Source organism: Diospyros lotus, chromosome 6, assembly GCF_014633365.1.
Source record: "Diospyros lotus cultivar Yz01 chromosome 6, ASM1463336v1, whole genome shotgun sequence".
Taxonomy (NCBI): domain Eukaryota; kingdom Viridiplantae; phylum Streptophyta; class Magnoliopsida; order Ericales; family Ebenaceae; genus Diospyros; species Diospyros lotus.
The window spans coordinates 2,414,770-2,432,345 of NC_068343.1; the positions used below are offsets into that span (position 1 = coordinate 2,414,770).

At 39.0% G+C, this 17,576-nt stretch overlaps 3 protein-coding genes across 4 annotated transcripts; all 3 read left to right on the plus strand.

The window, feature by feature from the left end:
• Nucleotides 1–250: 250 nt before the first annotated feature.
• LOC127803311 (probable receptor-like protein kinase At1g30570) lies at nucleotides 251–1,838 on the plus strand. 2 transcript variants are annotated; one of them, XM_052339437.1, is made up of 6 exons: nucleotides 251–387; nucleotides 458–574; nucleotides 680–898; nucleotides 978–1,093; nucleotides 1,172–1,432; nucleotides 1,530–1,838. In XM_052339437.1, exons 1-6 carry the CDS (start codon nucleotides 264–266, stop codon nucleotides 1,770–1,772), a joined length of 1,080 nt encoding a protein of 359 aa, XP_052195397.1. In that variant the 5' UTR covers nucleotides 251–263; the 3' UTR covers nucleotides 1,773–1,838. The 2 variants fall into 2 exon arrangements, with proteins under 2 accessions (XP_052195397.1, XP_052195396.1); XM_052339436.1 differs by having other exon boundaries at nucleotides 978–1,432.
• Nucleotides 1,839–4,744: 2,906 nt separating this feature from the next.
• LOC127804623 (potassium transporter 8-like) lies at nucleotides 4,745–11,833 on the plus strand. Its single transcript, XM_052341507.1, has 8 exons — nucleotides 4,745–5,347; nucleotides 5,412–5,898; nucleotides 5,986–6,039; nucleotides 8,335–8,595; nucleotides 8,709–8,761; nucleotides 9,629–9,752; nucleotides 9,888–10,142; nucleotides 10,475–11,833. The coding sequence occupies exons 1-8, from the start codon at nucleotides 5,309–5,311 to the stop codon at nucleotides 11,527–11,529; spliced, it is 2,328 nt and encodes a 775-aa protein (XP_052197467.1). The 5' UTR covers nucleotides 4,745–5,308; the 3' UTR covers nucleotides 11,530–11,833.
• A 1,586-nt stretch (nucleotides 11,834–13,419) lies between these two features.
• LOC127803206 (uncharacterized) lies at nucleotides 13,420–17,212 on the plus strand. The gene is made up of 7 exons (XM_052339284.1): nucleotides 13,420–13,770; nucleotides 13,875–13,958; nucleotides 14,053–14,229; nucleotides 15,367–15,537; nucleotides 15,697–15,909; nucleotides 16,008–16,096; nucleotides 16,212–17,212. Exons 1-7 carry the CDS (start codon nucleotides 13,686–13,688, stop codon nucleotides 16,884–16,886), a joined length of 1,494 nt encoding a protein of 497 aa, XP_052195244.1. The 5' UTR covers nucleotides 13,420–13,685; the 3' UTR covers nucleotides 16,887–17,212.
• The last annotated feature ends 364 nt before the right edge of the window (nucleotides 17,213–17,576 follow it).

Here is a 17,576-nt window from a genome sequence, read left to right on the forward strand (position 1 = left end):
CGACGGCATCGGAAAAATCCAAGTGGCAGAACATTCGCAGGAAATGGCGCCACGTCTCACCCACTGGCCGGCCGGCAACCATGTTCTGCCAAGAGAGAGACGACAAACTTTGATTATTTACAGGTCGCTGAGATTTTCTTTTCTTCTGGACGGTGCATCCAAAACCGTCTAGAATCATAAATTCTCAGTGGAGAAGCCGCAGGTTCCAGTGCCGGAAACCATCTTCCAACCAATCCTGCGGCGGGTTTAACCTGATCAGATCGATGGGAGCAGGAAAATGGGTCATAATTGGGAGCAGTGCGGGGATTGTGCTGATTCTAATTGTCTTGGCATGGATCTTGCGGAGAAGACTGTTTAAGTGGAATATTGTTGCGCGCAGAAAAGATGGTAATTTTGCGGTATTCTTTTGGACCCACAACTGAGCCTAGTACTTAGCATTCTTATTTGCTTTTGACAGTATCAAGCCGTGGTGTGTTGCCGGAGGAATCTGGTTCCATGAGGTTCTCGATCAGAGAGGTCTACGTCGCCACGAACAATCTCCACGACTCGAACCTCATTGGCAAAGGGACTGCAGGTGAGCTCAACATTATGGCTTTTTCAGTAACATGAATGGGAAATGCCCAGAAAATTTGTTGAAATCGGTGACCCATTCAGCATTCTTTTTGTGGGATGTCATCAGGAAAGGTTTACAGAGGCATTTTGTCGAACAAGCAGCAGGTTGCAGTTAAGCATATTGTCGACGGCGGGCACATGGAGACTTTCCTCAGGGAAATCCGAAACCACTCGCGAATCAGACACCCGAACCTCGTGGCTTTGCTGGGTTTCTGCGAGAGACGAGACGAATGTTTCCTCGTCTACGAATTGTGTCCCCATGGGAACCTCTCAGAGTGGCTTTTTGGTACCCATCGATCGCAACAGCTTTAACTTTATCGTTCTTTTTCGTCTTGCTGGATCACCAATAGAATGATTCGTTCCAGGAAAGGACAAGGCGCTTTCATGGATTCAAAGGATTCAGATTGCAGTTGATTGTGCAAGAGGACTCTGGTTTCTTCACACCTATCCTGAAGGATGCATTGTTCACCGTGATATCAAGGTAGATCTGCCTCCATTTTCACCCACCTATATGTCTTCTATAATCAAACCGACACGGCTTAATTTCTCCGTTCTGCAGCCGACGAATATACTGCTGGGAGCAAACTTCGAGGGCAAGCTTTCCGACTTCGGATTGTCGAAAGCCATAGACCTCGACAAGAGCCACGCGAGCTCGGAAGTGAGAGGAACGTTTGGCTACGTTGATCCGGAGTACGAGAGCAACCGCCAAGTGAATTCCTCCGGCGACGTCTACAGCTTCGGGATCGTGCTCCTGCAGATCATCTCCGGCAAGAGGGTCATCAACATGAACATGCAGGCACCAATGCCATTGAACAAAATGGTCACAACTTAGAAGCTGTTTACTTACTCATTCTAATTATAACTCATCTCCCATCGCTTATCGATCTCTTCTAACAGTAGTCCTGATCGGTGTTCAGGCAAAGTCGCTGACGAAAAGCGGAAGCATAGTAGAGTTTGTGGATCGGAAACTAGAGGGAGAGTACTCGTCAGAGGCTTTTGACAGCGTGTTGAACCTGGGTTTGTCATGCACGGCGGCGAAGCAACAGCGGCCATCCATGGCGGAAGTTGTTCTGACATTGGAAGAGGCGCTTCAGGTATCAAAAATTGCCAAGGCTTCCACTCCTCAGGCCACCCCAGAGCGGCCTCCATATATGCGCTAGAGAATGTTTCCACTTTTTTTCAAAATAAAATTATTTAAAACAAATATATATAATATATATTTCAAATATTTGTCGTAACGTAATCATTGCTTGATTTAATTTGATAGAGAATTGTTGGAAAGGAAGACTTAAACCATTGATGGGTCATTGAGTTGGACCTAATGAGTATTTAGAATATGTCAATTACTTTTTAGATAAGAGTTTGAAAAATTCTATTTCCAGGAAGAATTTTTGCCCTTGCCTGCTATACTTAATTAAAATTTTAGATTTATTGTTTGCAATCACCTTTATTATTTTTTATAAACATTTATATTTTAAACACACCCCTCCAACATAAACCCCCCTGTATCGTCACAATCATTGTTGATATCAAACTCTACTCTTCACACCACCTCTCACTCTCTGTCGCATGTCTTATGTCATCATCACCTTCTCTCGCTCGCTTTCTTGACATCGCCCTCAGTCACTCTCTTGCTTGCTCTTTATAGTAAATGATTGAATAATATCAAATGACTACTCAAGTATAAAAATAATTTCATTCTCACAATTATCCTAATATGAAAAGAAAAACAAATCAATCATACATAAATTATAAAAAAAATTTGGTAGAGTTTGGAAATTTTTGGGAATTGGGTAGGGTTAAGGAAATTTGGGATTCCAAACTCCAGGATTTGGGGAACCCCAAACCCTAAGACTCCAAGTGCCCTTAATCTTTGGAGAACTACAAGTTTCACATCCACATTTTAAACATATGTGTATATATATATATATCACACAAATTGCAGACAAGCTTGACAGTGGTGTCTAATCTACCATCCAAAATCACAACCAAACACTCAATATGTTTATATGTGTGTATTATCCGGCAATGTTCTTTAGTTAGAGAAATGACTCGAACGTCTTTTTTGGTAGAAGCTAGATGCCTTCATGGCTCCCGAACCCTTGGGTTCGGGGGCAATGAAGGGTGGCCAGCGATAGAATCGGCATCCATGGCCGATCCTCTTCTCCGACTGCTTCCCCGACGATCTTTGATTCTCCAATTGTGTGTGTGTCTATGTATGTATATGTGTGTGTGTGTGTTTGTGTATGTGTTTGGATGTATCGCCATTGTTCTTCTATTTCATAGTTATATTTCTATTCATTTTTTGTTTTCGTCATATCATTTCTGGTGTGAATGGACAACAGAGTATGGCGGCTCGTGAGTAGTTCATTAAGGGAGAAAATGGTTGCAATGGTGACGGAGAAAGTGATTGTAATAGTGAGGGTAAAAATGAATTTTCAAATGAAAGTGTTTTAGATATGTTAAAAAGTGATCGTGGAGAGAAAAATAATTGGCTACAAATAAAATTTCCCTAACAGTTTTCATTTTGTTTGATTAGTCGAGTTCAAACCAATCTTCAAACTTTCACAAAATGTGATATAAAAGTAACCCTTACTCCACAACTAAAATAGGATGGGTTCAAAATAACAAAAAAGGTCAATTTGTTAGTCTATTAAGTCATTGCTTTTGGACAGGAGTGTTCATTCTGTCTTATTGGTCGGGTTCGAATCACACTTCAAAATTTCACAAAATGCTATATAAAATTAACCCCTATTTATAACTAAAATGGGCTGATTCAAAATAACTGAATTGGTCAATTTGTTTGATAATAGTATTGTGTATAATACCAATTAGATTTGAGTTTGTCAAGACCTAACCTGGCACTGGGGTAGATTCAATGAACCCAAGTAGAGGCATATGAGTTTGGTCAATTTGGATGTCTCAGATGCAAAATTCAGAGAGCTCTAAGCTCTGTTCAATTATTTTTACGTTGTTGTTTGGCCTTTGCCTCTTTTGTATCTTTAGACTTTAATCAGAAAAAGGAAAACAATCATGTAAATGGAAAATATATGACTTGAGTCAATGACTCATCAGTGATGAGTGTTAATCGTACATCGTGATCAAGGGTTGTTTTCATTGATCATTTGAATTTAATGATACATTGGCTAAATCTGAAATCCTAAATCAAGGATTAGGACTAATTAATCCACCAATCTCAGTGGCAGGCAGGGAACTCACTTGTGATGCAGTAGACATTATGAACACAATCAGAAGATTTGGGATTATATTATGTGAAATTGACCTAAAGAATAAAGAAAGAGAAACCCCAATCTGATTCTTCCATGTTCCTTCAATTTGCCAGGAAGCTGGATCCCATCCCATGGAGCTGCAGCTGTTTAATTATGATAAGGGGCAATGGTTTCATCAACGCTATCCTTAAAATAAATATGAAATGGTAGTCATATGCTAACCCATACGTAGATAGAATCAAAACAATCCCCGGATTCTGAGGACTCTCTAAGGGATTCTCATGCTTTCTTCAATGAATTCAGATCATACTATCACCCCCCTAAATCAGCATCTTACTTTTATATTAATTCTCCTACTTATATGCTCCGACCCCACGTTACACATGAAATTTTTTTATCTTCTGTTAATGTCTTGTATTGTATACGAATGGGAAGGAGAAACCCAATTCTGCATTCTTCAATCATTGGATCTTCTGGGACCAGTCTGTTTCAAATATTTAGGAGAGGGGTGGTTGATGGGTTCATCAATTGCGATTGTTTGTACCATGCCTATCGTTACTTCTTCTCTGGTTCCTGTTGAACGGCGCAGCCTGGCTTCTGCCACCGCGTACGGCGGCCCCAGGCTCTTTCTTCCTCCGGAATTCAGACAACGGAATGCTTCACAACTGTACACCTCTCATTTTCAGGAGCTCTGGACAAAAAAATTAAGAAAAAAAAGTTATTAGATCGAATTTTGACTCGACTCACCTAGTTAACCAGTTACCCATTAAGAGTTCACATTTATCTTTTGGCTATTACGGGAATAATATCTTAGATTAAACAATCAATAGGAGCATGAACAGGTGAGAATATGTAAATAATTTGACAGCAGTCACGTGGTAATTGAAAGTATACTCTCTCCCTGCAAAGGGCGAGTGCTATTCATTTAAGGGAGAATCGGTTTGTGGCTGCACATTTGCGAATCCACTACCCACAACTCATCAGTTGCTTTGCCTTTGTTGTTCATGGAGAGCCAAGTGTGTATATACGACTGACTGACTGTGAAGATAACTCTCCCGAAAGTATTCTATTCATTCAGAAACTGAGCAAAGACCCAAGGAGAAAGTGGAAGGAAACGGAAGCCTCTTCTCCATTATTTTAAAACCCAATCAAATCTCCCCCCCCCCCCCTCCCTCTCTCTCTCTCTCTCTCTCTCTCACACACACACACACACACACACACACACACAGCCAAGCACACACGCCCGCACAATATATTCTATATTCCCGAGCTCCAATTCCAATCGTCCTTCCTCGTTCTAAAACTTTGTATTTTTCTTGTGGTGGTGCTCTGTGTTGGTTCTTGATATGCCCGCATTGTTGGGTTGTTGAAATGTGCCTTTTACTCCCACAACAGGAAGAGCTTTGCTTCTTTATGCTTAATTTTGATTCGGAAATGGGGCTTTCTTGGTGCTGAGACAGCCTGTGATGGATCTTGAAGGGTGGAGCCGTGTCAATCCAATCAAGGTGCGGCATAAAGACCCATCTTTAAATCGCATTCGTTTCTTCTAATAATCTCGTCTTGTTGCAGAAGGAATCATGGAGGACGGTCTTGACTCTGGCTTATCAGAGCTTGGGTGTTGTCTACGGAGATTTGAGCACTTCCCCTTTGTATGTATACAAAAGCACTTTTGCGGAGGACATTCAACATTCAGAGTCCAATGAGGAGATTTATGGGGTCTTGTCTTTCGTTTTCTGGACATTAACCCTCATTCCACTGCTTAAATATGTGTTCATAGTGATCAGGGCTGATGATAATGGTGAAGGTGGGACTTTTGCTTTGTATTCCTTGCTGTGCCGCCATGCCCGAGTCAGTACTTTGCCCAATTGCCAGCTTGCTGATGAGGAACTGTCTGAATATAAGAAAGATGGGATTCCACCACCCAGAAAGAGTCTTGGTTCCAGCCTAAGATCAACATTGGAGAAGCATACGATACTTCACCGGGTATTGCTTGCTTTGGCTTTGATTGGGACTTGTATGGTCATTGGAGATGGAGTTCTTACGCCGGCGATTTCTGGTATGGGAGATTGTGGTATTATGTTGTGTCAAAACTGAAGTTCAGATGTTTATGCCTAAGAACTGTTTGATTATGTTGTCTATCCAGTGTTTTCGGCAGTTTCTGGGCTGGAGCTTTCAATGGCCAAGGAGCGGCACCAATGTAAGATTCTTACCTAATTAGCCAAATCAATTATAATGTTTAATGAAAGAAGAAAAATCAATTTCAATTTTGTAACTGTCTTGGCCTGCTCCGATGGGGATCTTGTGGTTCTAGCTGAGTGGTGTGTATTCAAGTAATTGATTTTGCAAAATTCGGTTGAAGCTGGCTCTTTGGGTATTTGATGGTTGCGTTAAGTTGTGAAATTGAATATTTCAAGCTTGAATGGACGGTTTATCTTGTTTGATTCGAATATTTTTTAAATCTTGATTTCAACTTTCATGTTTTCAGAAGTTGGACTTAGAATTCTAGAGGGACCTTTTTAGTTTTTATTTTTCTATATGTATCACTAGTGAACAAAGACAACACTATAATAAACGTGCATCATCGTGGGCCCTTCTTGTATAATTAGGAGAGCATAACTTGATTTAATCAAAAGTCACCTCACTATCAAATTATCAAGATAAAGTTAGGCCATCAATCTGTGGCAGACCAAAGTTGACAGCAACCTACTTAGAATAACATAAAGACATTGAAGCTACGAACAATTTACATATAAATCAGAAGATTTAGTGGATATCAAAAGTCATTAATAATAAACTATGAAAAGGTAACTTATAAGGGGATAAGGATAGATCGTAAAAGATAAGTAGAGTGCTCTATTACTATCAGTATGTTAGAATTGTCAGACTGTTCAATTTGTGTGGTGATTGCAATCCCCTTGAGGTGAAAAAAGATCAGTCAGTATACAATTAGACTATGTAGGTGTCGGCAAAGCCTTTATATGCTTGTTAATGTTCAGATCACTGTGGTGGGTCAAGATTTTCCCCCCCAAAAGTTGATGAATGCTCTTATAAAGGCAATACAGTAGTTGCTAAACCAAGTATAACTTGAATTGTTCTAGAATCACTTTCCCCCAATGGACAGTTCTTGAAAATATGATACTGATTTGCAGATCTGCTCTAGCTCTTGTTTCTCTTATGCGATTTAGATCAATTGTCAAACCGTTCTATTATCAACCTCCCAATTCATAAACTCTTATCACCTGTAGCTTTCATTAGATCTGCAATCTCTTTTATTGATTAATCTGACCTTCACCAGTGATGGTTTGCTGGTCCTTAAGAGTAGGTTGCATGTCTCCCCTGACTAGGTCATGTTTTATTAAAAATTTGCCAAATCAGGTACTAATAAATTTTATAGCCTTAAGCCCCAGGTAAGCAAACATAAAATCCTGGAGTTTGTGTAATCTTGGTAACTCTGGATGAAATAAACTGCACATAGCGGAATATTGAGTCTTGTATTTCTCTTGTAATCTTGAAACCCTGCATTTTAGCAAGACAAGTCTGACTGGAAAGTGATGTGCCGTTTACAGTTCTTCACTCAGTAAGTAAATCCTTTGACTGGGCATGTGCTGGTTCTTAATTGCATGTTGCTGACTGAGAGCTGATATTCCTCCAACCATTAGACGAGTATAATAGATTTGTGAACCTTTACCAATCATGATTGCAAATTTCTCTTCTCTTCACACAATATTTGATTGTGTGACAACTTTGTAGAATGGTGCAACACAATCCCTGAGAGTAATACTGTTGCAGTATTGTGGGTATTTTCTTTTGGTATTTTATGAAGCTAACTGACTTCTGAAAGATGCAATAAATCACTCTTGAGGATTTAAATTTCATTTTGACCATCCTTGACTTTTACATGCTTGCTTCAGGTTTTTTCTTTTTGGCATTCTACACCAGATGAACATGTTTTCTTTTGTTTAGAAAGTTTAGTTGAACTTTGATTAATTATACCAATGTTGTGTTAGTCTGAGGTGTCAGCTACAGCTAAAAACTTCATTTGAGATGATATATCTCCATTTATTTTGTTTCTGCTTGCATGCAGAAGCTTAGATTACTTTGAAGTTGCCTTGACCTCAGTGAAATATAATTGGCATGAGAAATCATTGCACTCAATTCAGTTGATTTTAGAGATGAACAATCTTTTCTCTTTGGAAGCTGAGGAGGAATCAGAGATGAATTATTTTTAATCATTGAAATTTTATCTTGTTTTTACAAGTCGCTTTTACTTTTGAGAATTTTATGTCAGAACCATTTGAAAAACTAGCATATCACTGTTTTATTTCTCTTGAAATTAAGGGATCTTTTCTTTTCCTTTGATTTTCAATTTCAAAGAGTTTGACAGAATATTTGGGTGATGACAGCTGAACACTTGTTAGTAAATAGAAGTATAGATTACAAACTTAAAAGGAAAAAGACTTGACACTCTTCTTCCTGTTTCAAAATACTGCAGATGTTGAAGTTCCGGTGGCTTGTCTGATACTGGTGTTCTTGTTTGCTCTCCAACATTATGGAACCCACCGAGTAGGATTCCTTTTTGCACCTATTGTGATAACATGGCTTTCATGCATCAGTGCTATTGGTTTGTATAACATCCTCCGCTGGAATCCCCATGTCTATAAGGCACTGTCTCCTTACTACATATACAAGTTTTTGAAAAAGACCCAAAGGGGAGGTTGGATGTCCTTGGGTGGGATTTTGTTGTGTATAACAGGTAAAAAGATTAAAACAAACTGGGTCCTCTTGAGCCCTTTGCTCTGTAGGCTCATTATCTTGTACTAAACCTTCCCCCGCCCCCCCCCCCCCCCCACAATCTATTTCATTCAGGTTCAGAAGCTATGTTTGCTGATCTTGGACACTTTTCACAGTTGTCTATCAGGGTAAGTATTACTCTCTTTTGTTTTGATTATTTAAGTTGGTATCAACATGCCTCGTCTTATTGGATGGGAACCGTGGTGGATCTACACGTGAGCTACCCTGGGCTTCAGCCCACAATTAAAAATAATTTTTTAATGTAAAAAATAATTTTTAATAATAAATTAGTCCAAAAAAAAAAATTACAGTCCACCCCAAAATCTTTGATGTACAATTTTACATCTTAAAAAAAAATTTCAGCCTCCCCCTGCATAAATTTCTAGATCTGCCTCTCCGTAGATTGAATAGGATATTTGAGGCATAATACTTTTTGAAAATTCATGTAGCTGAATCCACTTGGTTGGTTAAGGTTTGGTATGTTGTTGTTAGGTTATTTCATTTGGAAGACACCAGAACAATGTAAGACAGCCAGCTTTTTCCAATATAGATTACAGTTATATCAAAGAAACTAAAAGTTTCTTATGCATAGAACTATTTCATCACCAAATTAAACCATCAAAATGAAAGAAAATAAATTATAAAGATGTATACATTTTAGATGTTGATGAGAAAATACTAGACAAAGTTCTTATAGGAAGAGCTGAACAAACTAAAAAAATGAGAAAAAAAAAGAAAAAGATTTTCTTGTAAATCTGAAGGGGTCCAACTGAAGTTAAGAGGTACCTACGCATGTGCCGTAGTGAAGAGGCATGTAATTAAACAGTTGGTTACGTGAAAATTATCATAACCTACACACTAAAGGCTAGATTTGATAGTCGTACACAGCTGATTAAGAGTAATTTATTAAAGAACCATTCCTTGCTATAATTTAACTGTTTAACTGCAAATTGGAACCGTAAAGCAACTCCTATAATTTAACTGTTTAACTGCAGATTGCTTTCACCTTTGTGGTTTACCCATCCTTGATACTTGCCTACATGGGGCAAGCAGCTTATCTCTCCAAGCATCACACAGTTGAGAGTGACTACCGGATTGGGTTCTATGTATCCGTACCTGGTAGGTACTATTTGTTCCTAGTATTCATCTCATCAGGCATGTCTCATAGTGTTATTTTGTAGAGGACTAATCCAAGAATCTGCGCACGTGTGCGTTCAGTTTTGGCTAACATAAATATTCATCTTGTTGTCTCAGAGAAAATAAGATGGCCTGTTCTGGGAATAGCCATACTAGCAGCCGTTGTGGGAAGCCAGGCAATCATTACCGGGACTTTCTCCATCATCAAACAGTGCTCTGCTTTGGGTTGCTTCCCGAGGGTCAAAATAGTGCACACATCATCTAAGATACATGGCCAGATTTACATTCCGGAGATCAACTGGATTTTAATGATTCTATGTTTAGCTGTTACTGTTGGTTTCAGAAACACAAAACACATCAGCAATGCATCAGGTATGTTTGTGAAAGTCCTTTGCCTACATAAGCAAGCATTCATTCATCAGTTTGTTCTTCCCATCTTTTTCTTGGTTTCTCCCTTACATGTCGGATTCCTTCTCTTAAGATGGAAGAGGATGCTGTACTAGTTTGATCCTTCCCACTAGAGGGGACACTACACCAATCACAGACAACCTAAGACCAATCTGTTCCTTATATTTTGATGAAACACACATCGAATTGGTAGAACAGAAGCTACTAGAACTGTTGTTTTCTATCATGGTTGTTAAAAATTTCAGGTATTCTCAGTTTTGACCGCTATTATGGCTTCTTTTTCCTTTCTGGAGCAGGTTTGGCAGTTATAACTGTTATGCTAGTAACCACCTGCCTAATGTCTCTGGTCATTGTTCTGTGTTGGCACAAAAGTATTTTCCTAGCCATCTGCTTCATACTCTTCTTTGGTTCCATAGAAGCACTCTACTTCTCAGCCTCACTCATCAAGTTCCTCGAGGGGGCATGGGTGCCTGTGGCTCTTTCATTCATCTTTCTTGTAATCATGTATGTTTGGCACTATGGCACACTCAAAAAATACGAATTCGATGTTCAAAACAAGATTTCTCTTGATTGGCTGCTGACTCTGGGTCCCCATCTTGGGATTGTGCGGGTTCATGGCATTGGTGTTGTACATACTGAGCTTGTGTCAGGGATCCCAGCCATTTTCTCCCACTTTGTCACCAATCTCCCAGCTTTTCACCAGGTTTTAATTTTCCTCTGTGTCAAATCTGTCCCGGTGCCTCATGTAAGACCCGAGGAAAGGTTCCTTGTGGGAAGAATTGGCCCAAAAGAATACCGCCTTTACAGATGCATCGCACGCTATGGTTATCGTGACGTTCACATGGATGATGTGGAGTTTGAAAAAGACCTGATTTGCAGCATTGCAGAATTTATTCGATCAGATAGGCCAGAATTAGATAGTGTAGGGAGAGTAGAACTGGAGGATGATGAGAGGATGACTGTAGTTGGAACTGCTTTATCGAATCTAGAAGGCATAAGGCTGTGCGAAGGGAATGAAGCCTCTCCTGAACCAGATGGTAGTACCCTTGAGCTGCAGGAGATACGGCCTCAAGAAAAGCCGAGGAAGAGAGTTAGGTTTCTGCTGCCTGAGAGTCCCCAAATCGATGCAAGTGCAAGGGAGGAGTTGCAGGAACTGATGGAGGCAAGGGAATCAGGGATGGCATTCATCCTGGGGCACTCTTATGTGAGGGCAAAGAGGGGCTCAGGTTTGATGAAGAGAATTGTGATCAACTGTGGGTATGATTTCTTGAGAAGAAACTCCAGGATTCCAACTTATGAATTCACCATTCAGGCTTCAACTTTGGAGGTTGGGATGATCTACCATGTCTAGCTTTGACTATACACACACACACACACACACACCCCAGTGTTGATGAATTAATGTCACTACTGTAAATGGTACATCATCATCATCGACATCAAAGGCCTTTTGTGCAATGTCAAGCACTTGTAAATTGCATTATTAGCTCATTAGCATGGCAATGGCAATGTCATGGCTGCTGCTGCTGCTGAGTGTTGACCAGTCCTGGTTGGTGATGCTTCATAGATGCTCCTCAACCCTTTTTGTTTCAGTATGCATGGAAGTAGAGAACATGTTGTAAACAAATTAGGCTATGTTGTCTTTGTGTTTTTAATTTTTAGTTTTGAGTTTTAAATTTATTTTTAATCTTTTATTTTGATAGTATGTTTTCAAAAAATTAAAAACATGTTTTTTTATTATTTTAAAAAATTATTTTTTAAAATAAAAAATTAAAAAACACGTTTTCATTTTTCTAATTATTTGGAATAATTAAAAAATTAAAAATTTCTTATTACATGCATGAGTGAAATTATTTGGAATAATTATTACCTACATTTTTCTAATTATTTAAGTATAATTTTAATATAAATAGCAAATAAATTGACATTTTTTTTCTTGTATATAAAAGTAAAAAGTGATATCATAATTACAACAAATGATGTATTTAAGACTAATTACCATAGCTTTATTTCAAGAAAAATGTTACTTTGTTTGAATTAGTTGACACACGCGATGATTAAAAAACATCAAATGAGAAATATATTCTCGTCTCGAACATACCTCATGCACATCAAATGAAGTTCGTTTGCCACATTGCTGAGCGGACATTTGAAGTCTGCCTAGTTCGGGTACCATGGATGAAGTCCACCTGTTATAATGTTGGGCGAGCTTTTTGTCCGATAGTTCTAGCATATTTCAATCGATTTTTTCGATAAGTTTGTGCGTCAATTTTTTTGAGTATTGTAGCACATCTTTTATTTCAATTTAAGAATATACAACTCTGAAAAAAAAAAAAAGATAAGGCTAGTTCTCTCGTAACATTTAAATTAGTAAAATAAATAAGTAGTAAAGAATATGATTACTCATGTTTACTTGTGAAGTTTTGACTTTTATATACGTTATATGAGTTGGAACACTTCAAGTTTTCTTTGAGATTTTTGAACTCGAATATCTTGAATTATCAAAAAATTTGTTAAGAATAAATATATTTTTAAGATTTTTAGAATTAATTATCTACAGTTCAATTATTTTAGGATGACAATAGATCTATGCTATTAGATTAAAATTATCTTTTCAAAATTTTTGAAATCATCTTCAAGTATTATGAGTTGATTTTTTTAAAATAATAATAGATTTATCGAACCGATTGAATATAAATTTTAATAGTAAATCTTTAAATTTAAAATAAACGAGAAGACACGTACCATTACCTTATTATTTACGGACGAAAAACACAACGATAACCATGCTAAAAGTTTTTAATTAAATAATTAAAAAAATTCTATTAAATAATTAATAAAAATGTGAATTTTGTTTTGTTTATTTATATTAGCCACAAACACAAAAAGCGTGATGTTCTGAGACATGGCCAAAATTGCTCACATCAAATCCTGCACGAGTTCTGACATTGTTTGAACGCCTGCTTGGACCCGCCGGCTGAGCTAATAGGGGCACGCCACCTTGCAAATTGACCTTTCTACCCTCCTTAATATTCTTCTCCTCCGCACTGTCTGTGCCTAGGCGTCGAGACCAACAAGTCAGGAATTTATTTTCCAGCTTATAAGCTGTGCCAGGGAGGGTGCCAATAGAAATTTTTAATTTTGCTGAGTGTAAATGTAATTAATTAAATAAGCGGCATTAGAAGACAAAACAGCGCATCCGATCCTTCTTCTTTTTGGCCTTTATCTTTGTTGCCTTGAACAGAGCTCCTCCCCACCATTCTGTTTCACTCTTCTTGCTCTCTCCCCACTGTTAAACTTCGGCTCTCTCTCTCTCTCTCTCTCTCTCTCTCTCTCTCTCATGCTCTGACTCGCTGAAGAAAAAGGAAAAACCGTGCTGATTAACATGTAAAAGGGCAAAAACAAGGGCTACATTGATGCTGGTGGGGTCTCTCTTCCTGACCCAAAATGCAGAGCTTTTAGACCTTCTTATACAGCCATTTTGTTCTCTGTTATTGCCTAGCCACAATGGGGAGGAATTGGGTCGTCTTGCTTCTCATCTTTGCCTTTTCATTTTCTGGGTTTTCATCAGTTTCAGCCACGCCGCCTGCAAGTGAGTAGTAGTAGTAGTCAAGGCAAGCCCATTCTGTGTATGAAATGAAAATTTTCCATCTCTTTCTCTCTCAAATTCGTGTTGCCTTTTTGGTACATTCGCAGAAATTGTTGGTGGGGTCGTTTCGAATGTTGTCTCTGGCCTGATTAAGTGGCTGTGGTCGCTAAAATCGTCTGCCACCGAAACAGGTACCCTTCTTTCCGGGCTCGCCTTTCAATGCTTTCAATTTCTGTGAGAAAACTGAGGTTAATGGCAATGGGGTTCTGGGTTTTGGCTTTTCAGCGGTTTCTAGCCGTTCGATGATGAAATTTGAAGGTGGGTACAACGTCGAAACCGTCTTCGATGGCAGTAAACTTGGAATCGATCCCTACTCGGTTGAAGTCTCTCCAGCTGGGGAGCTTTTGGTTTTGGACTCCGAGAACAGTAACATTTACAGGATTTCAACTCCATTGTCTCGATGTAGGTTCCAGTTTTTCTCTTAAAAGTTTGAACTTGAAATTCGTTTCATTTATAGTTCCAGTAAAAACAATGTAGTTAATTTTGTCAAGTTGTTGGATATTCTTTGCTTCATTTACATCAACTTCAAGTGTGTTTGTTGCGAAATACTTTGCTTGGGAGAACAGGCTTTACATCAACTTCAAGTGTGTTTGTTGCGAAATACTTTGCTTGGGAGAAGAGGCTTTGGACCCTACTTTTTGGTTCTCTTCTTTAGATGTATTTCTGTTTTCAGTTTCGAGGTTAACTTAGAATCTGAAGTTCATTATGACAAACTTTTGGAAAATGTGGCTTATGTTTCCTTTTGTTTAGAAGAGGGATTCACTTTTCAAAGTATGCAAGAACTTTTCGCACTTTGTCTTAGAATAGAATTCAATCTCTTTGGAAACTTGTGAACTTGAACTTTCAAAACTAAGTTTCTCCAATGATCGACAAAAACCTGTTTGTTCTTCTCTGTAGTCAGTTCTAGCAGTGCTTTTCTTCCCTCATATTGGCAAACTAGATTTTATGCATAATGCTTTTTCTTTTCTAACCCATATGGCTTCGAATTAGAAACCTGGTTTGATCATAACTGTATTCAAGAAATTTGTCATTTGGGTTGGCTGTGGGAAGGAACTTACCTGTCAAGGGCTTGTTTTATGGATATACTTTTATTTCTTTTTGGGTCAAATTCTCATGATCTGGCAATCCAAGTTTTGTTCTTTGGGCTGTGGAGCTATCAAACTTTCTGTAATTTGCTTTTGTTTAGTAGAAGACTCCACTTTTCGGTTAGGCAGTTCTTTTTAGCTGTGTTTCTATGGGACAGTTGCTATCTTTATAAAGTTTATCCTTGCACTTTTTTTTTAACCCGAATTTAAGTTTGTGCATTGTTCCCTAAACTTCTTTATTATTCTTTAGATTCATTTTTGTACTCGTTGCAATTCTCATGGAACCCTTGCTTTATTCGGTTGACTATTTGTTTCAAATCTATGCATTAATTGGAATCTCTTGATTAACAGAACCAAAAAAAAGAATGTCGACCTACTTATCATTAACAATTCTTTTGGTGGGTGGCTAAGTTTTGTAACTATGAGTCCACTTTTACATATGGTTGAATAGCAGATACCCGGCCGAAGCTGATTGCTGGATCACCTGAAGGGTACTCGGGCCACGTGGATGGGAGGCCAAGAGAAGCTAGGATGAACCACCCGAAAGGGATTACTGCTGATGACAGAGGAAATATCTATGTTGCAGACACTTTGAATATGGCAATCAGGAAGATCAGTGATGCAGGTAAGGTCAATGTTTGTCTTAATACTAGCCCAAGCAAAATAACCGAACTCTTTTCATGATCAGTTATCTGTGTGTATTTGAATCCTCCTCGGCAACTCCCATTGGTGTCTTTAATCAGTTGTCTATACATTTTCACTGAGAGTTAGCATTTCTATGCAGGGGTCGTCACTATCGCAGGAGGGAAATGGGGCAGAGGAAGCGGTCATGTTGATGGTCCAAGCGAAGATGCAAAATTCTCAAATGATTTTGAGGTCACTTATATTGGAAGTAGCTGCTCTATTTTGGTTGTAGACAGAGGAAACCAGGCAATTCGAGAGATTCAACTCCATGAAGATGACTGTACCCACCATGACGATGGAAATCTCCACCTAGGTAATACCTAACGTTACAAACTTACTAGCAATATTTGTTCGGGCTCAATGTCATGGATATTTGACGAGATATTGTCCATACCATCACCATGATTGCAGGGATAGCAGTCCTTGTTGCTGCAGCGTTCTTCGGTTACATGTTGGCCTTGCTACAGCGTAGAGTCAGCGCTATGTTGTCGTCCCGCACTGTGAGTGAGACTGGCCTTAGGCCTTTGGTTCTAGGGTGTAGGCAGATCATATACGTTTCTCTGAATTCTCGATGCCATGATTGATTGCCTTCTCCCAAATTTCTTAATGTCGTAGGATCCTGAAACTTCAGCTAGAAAAGGAACACCGCCCCCAGCTTATCAAAGACCTGTTAAATCTGTGAGGCCACCTTTGATTCCAACGGAAGACGAATATGATGATAAGCCTGAAGAAGGCTTATTCGGTTCATTGGCTAGGCTCATCTTCAACGCCTGCTCAGCTGTCCTCGAAATCTTCACGAGCTTATTCTTTGGCAGAAAGAAACCTCCCCGGAATCATCTTCTGCAGCAGCAGCATTACCACCAGCAAGCAATGAAACATTCAAATGCATGGCCCATGCAAGAGAGCTTTGTGATTCCAGATGAAGATGAGCCCCCATCGATAGAAACCCGAACTCCTACCTCTGGAAAAGCCTATCAGTATATGCCGAGGGAGATGGACAACCACCAGTTCAAGCGGAGCCGATCCTTCCACGGTGGCTGGAATGGCGGATTTCCGCAGCAAGCTCCCGTGCAGCAGCAGCAGCATCATCAGAGGCATTACTCGTCCAGCCCTAAAACTTACTACGAGCAGAGCTGTGAGACGAATGAGATCGTGTTTGGTGCGGTTCAGGAACAGGACGGGCGTCGAGAAGCAGTTGTCATAAAGGCAGTTGACTATGGCGATCCCATGTACAATAACCATAACATTAAGTCCCGGTATAACTATATGGGTTACTCCTATGGCTATTGATCTTCTGCGTGCAGGAAGGGAGGTGAATGAGATATGGAGATGGACAATGCAGATCAAGATCAACGCAACCATACTTTTGATTTCTTCTTCCTTTTCTTTCTTTGCAGTAGTTGCGTTTGTTTCTGGGACCTGTTGCTGACTGAACTTATTGTGTAAGAAAGTAGCAAGATGAAGATGAAGGTGAAGATGATCTGTACTTCTCTCCTGACTATATATCAAAAGAATCAAACTATATATAGCTCGTTTGAATGTGCTCTTGCTCTCAAGCACAGCCAACACCTGGAGGGTGACTTATATTCTGTTAAAATCGAATTTATGAGCAAAACCAGTTAATCTGTGTGTTTTTTTCATTAGTTTTGACTTGATGATTCGGTTTAATTACGAAGAATAATTGTGTTTAATTACAAAACTCCTTTTCAAATGACCTAATTAACCAAATACTTATCCATCACTAGCACCGGGTAACAACAGCTAGTTCATCATCCTGCCTTCCAAACATTTTTTATTTAGGGTTCAAGTTTTAGAGAGCTATCGAGCTTGTTTGAATCTCTCGAGAGACCATTTTCTCAATTGCAAAGATATCAAACCCTACTTGCCCTTTAAAAAATGTATATCTAAGGTTCAAGTTTTAAAAAGTTTTTGGCGTATAATTTGTAAATTATTCGTCTGATTGCTAACAAGAGACTTGAT

Coding starts and splice junctions, on each gene's coding strand:
- LOC127804623 (XM_052341507.1), top strand. CDS start 5,309: ATGGATCTTGAAGGGTGGAGCCGTGTCAATCCAATCAAG. Junction 6,040..8,334: donor GGCCAAGGAGCGGCACCAAT/GTAAGATTCTTA, acceptor AAAATACTGCAG/ATGTTGAAGTTCCGGTGGCT. Junction 10,143..10,474: donor ACACATCAGCAATGCATCAG/GTATGTTTGTGA, acceptor TTTCTGGAGCAG/GTTTGGCAGTTATAACTGTT.
- LOC127803206 (XM_052339284.1), top strand. CDS start 13,686: ATGGGGAGGAATTGGGTCGTCTTGCTTCTCATCTTTGCCTTTTCATTT. Junction 14,230..15,366: donor TTCAACTCCATTGTCTCGAT/GTAGGTTCCAGT, acceptor GTTGAATAGCAG/ATACCCGGCCGAAGCTGATT. Junction 15,538..15,696: donor CAGGAAGATCAGTGATGCAG/GTAAGGTCAATG, acceptor ATTTCTATGCAG/GGGTCGTCACTATCGCAGGA.
- LOC127803311 (XM_052339436.1), top strand. CDS start 264: ATGGGAGCAGGAAAATGGGTCATAATTGGGAGCAGTGCGGGGATTGTG. Junction 388..457: donor TGTTGCGCGCAGAAAAGATG/GTAATTTTGCGG, acceptor TGCTTTTGACAG/TATCAAGCCGTGGTGTGTTG. Junction 899..977: donor CCTCTCAGAGTGGCTTTTTG/GTACCCATCGAT, acceptor GATTCGTTCCAG/GAAAGGACAAGGCGCTTTCA.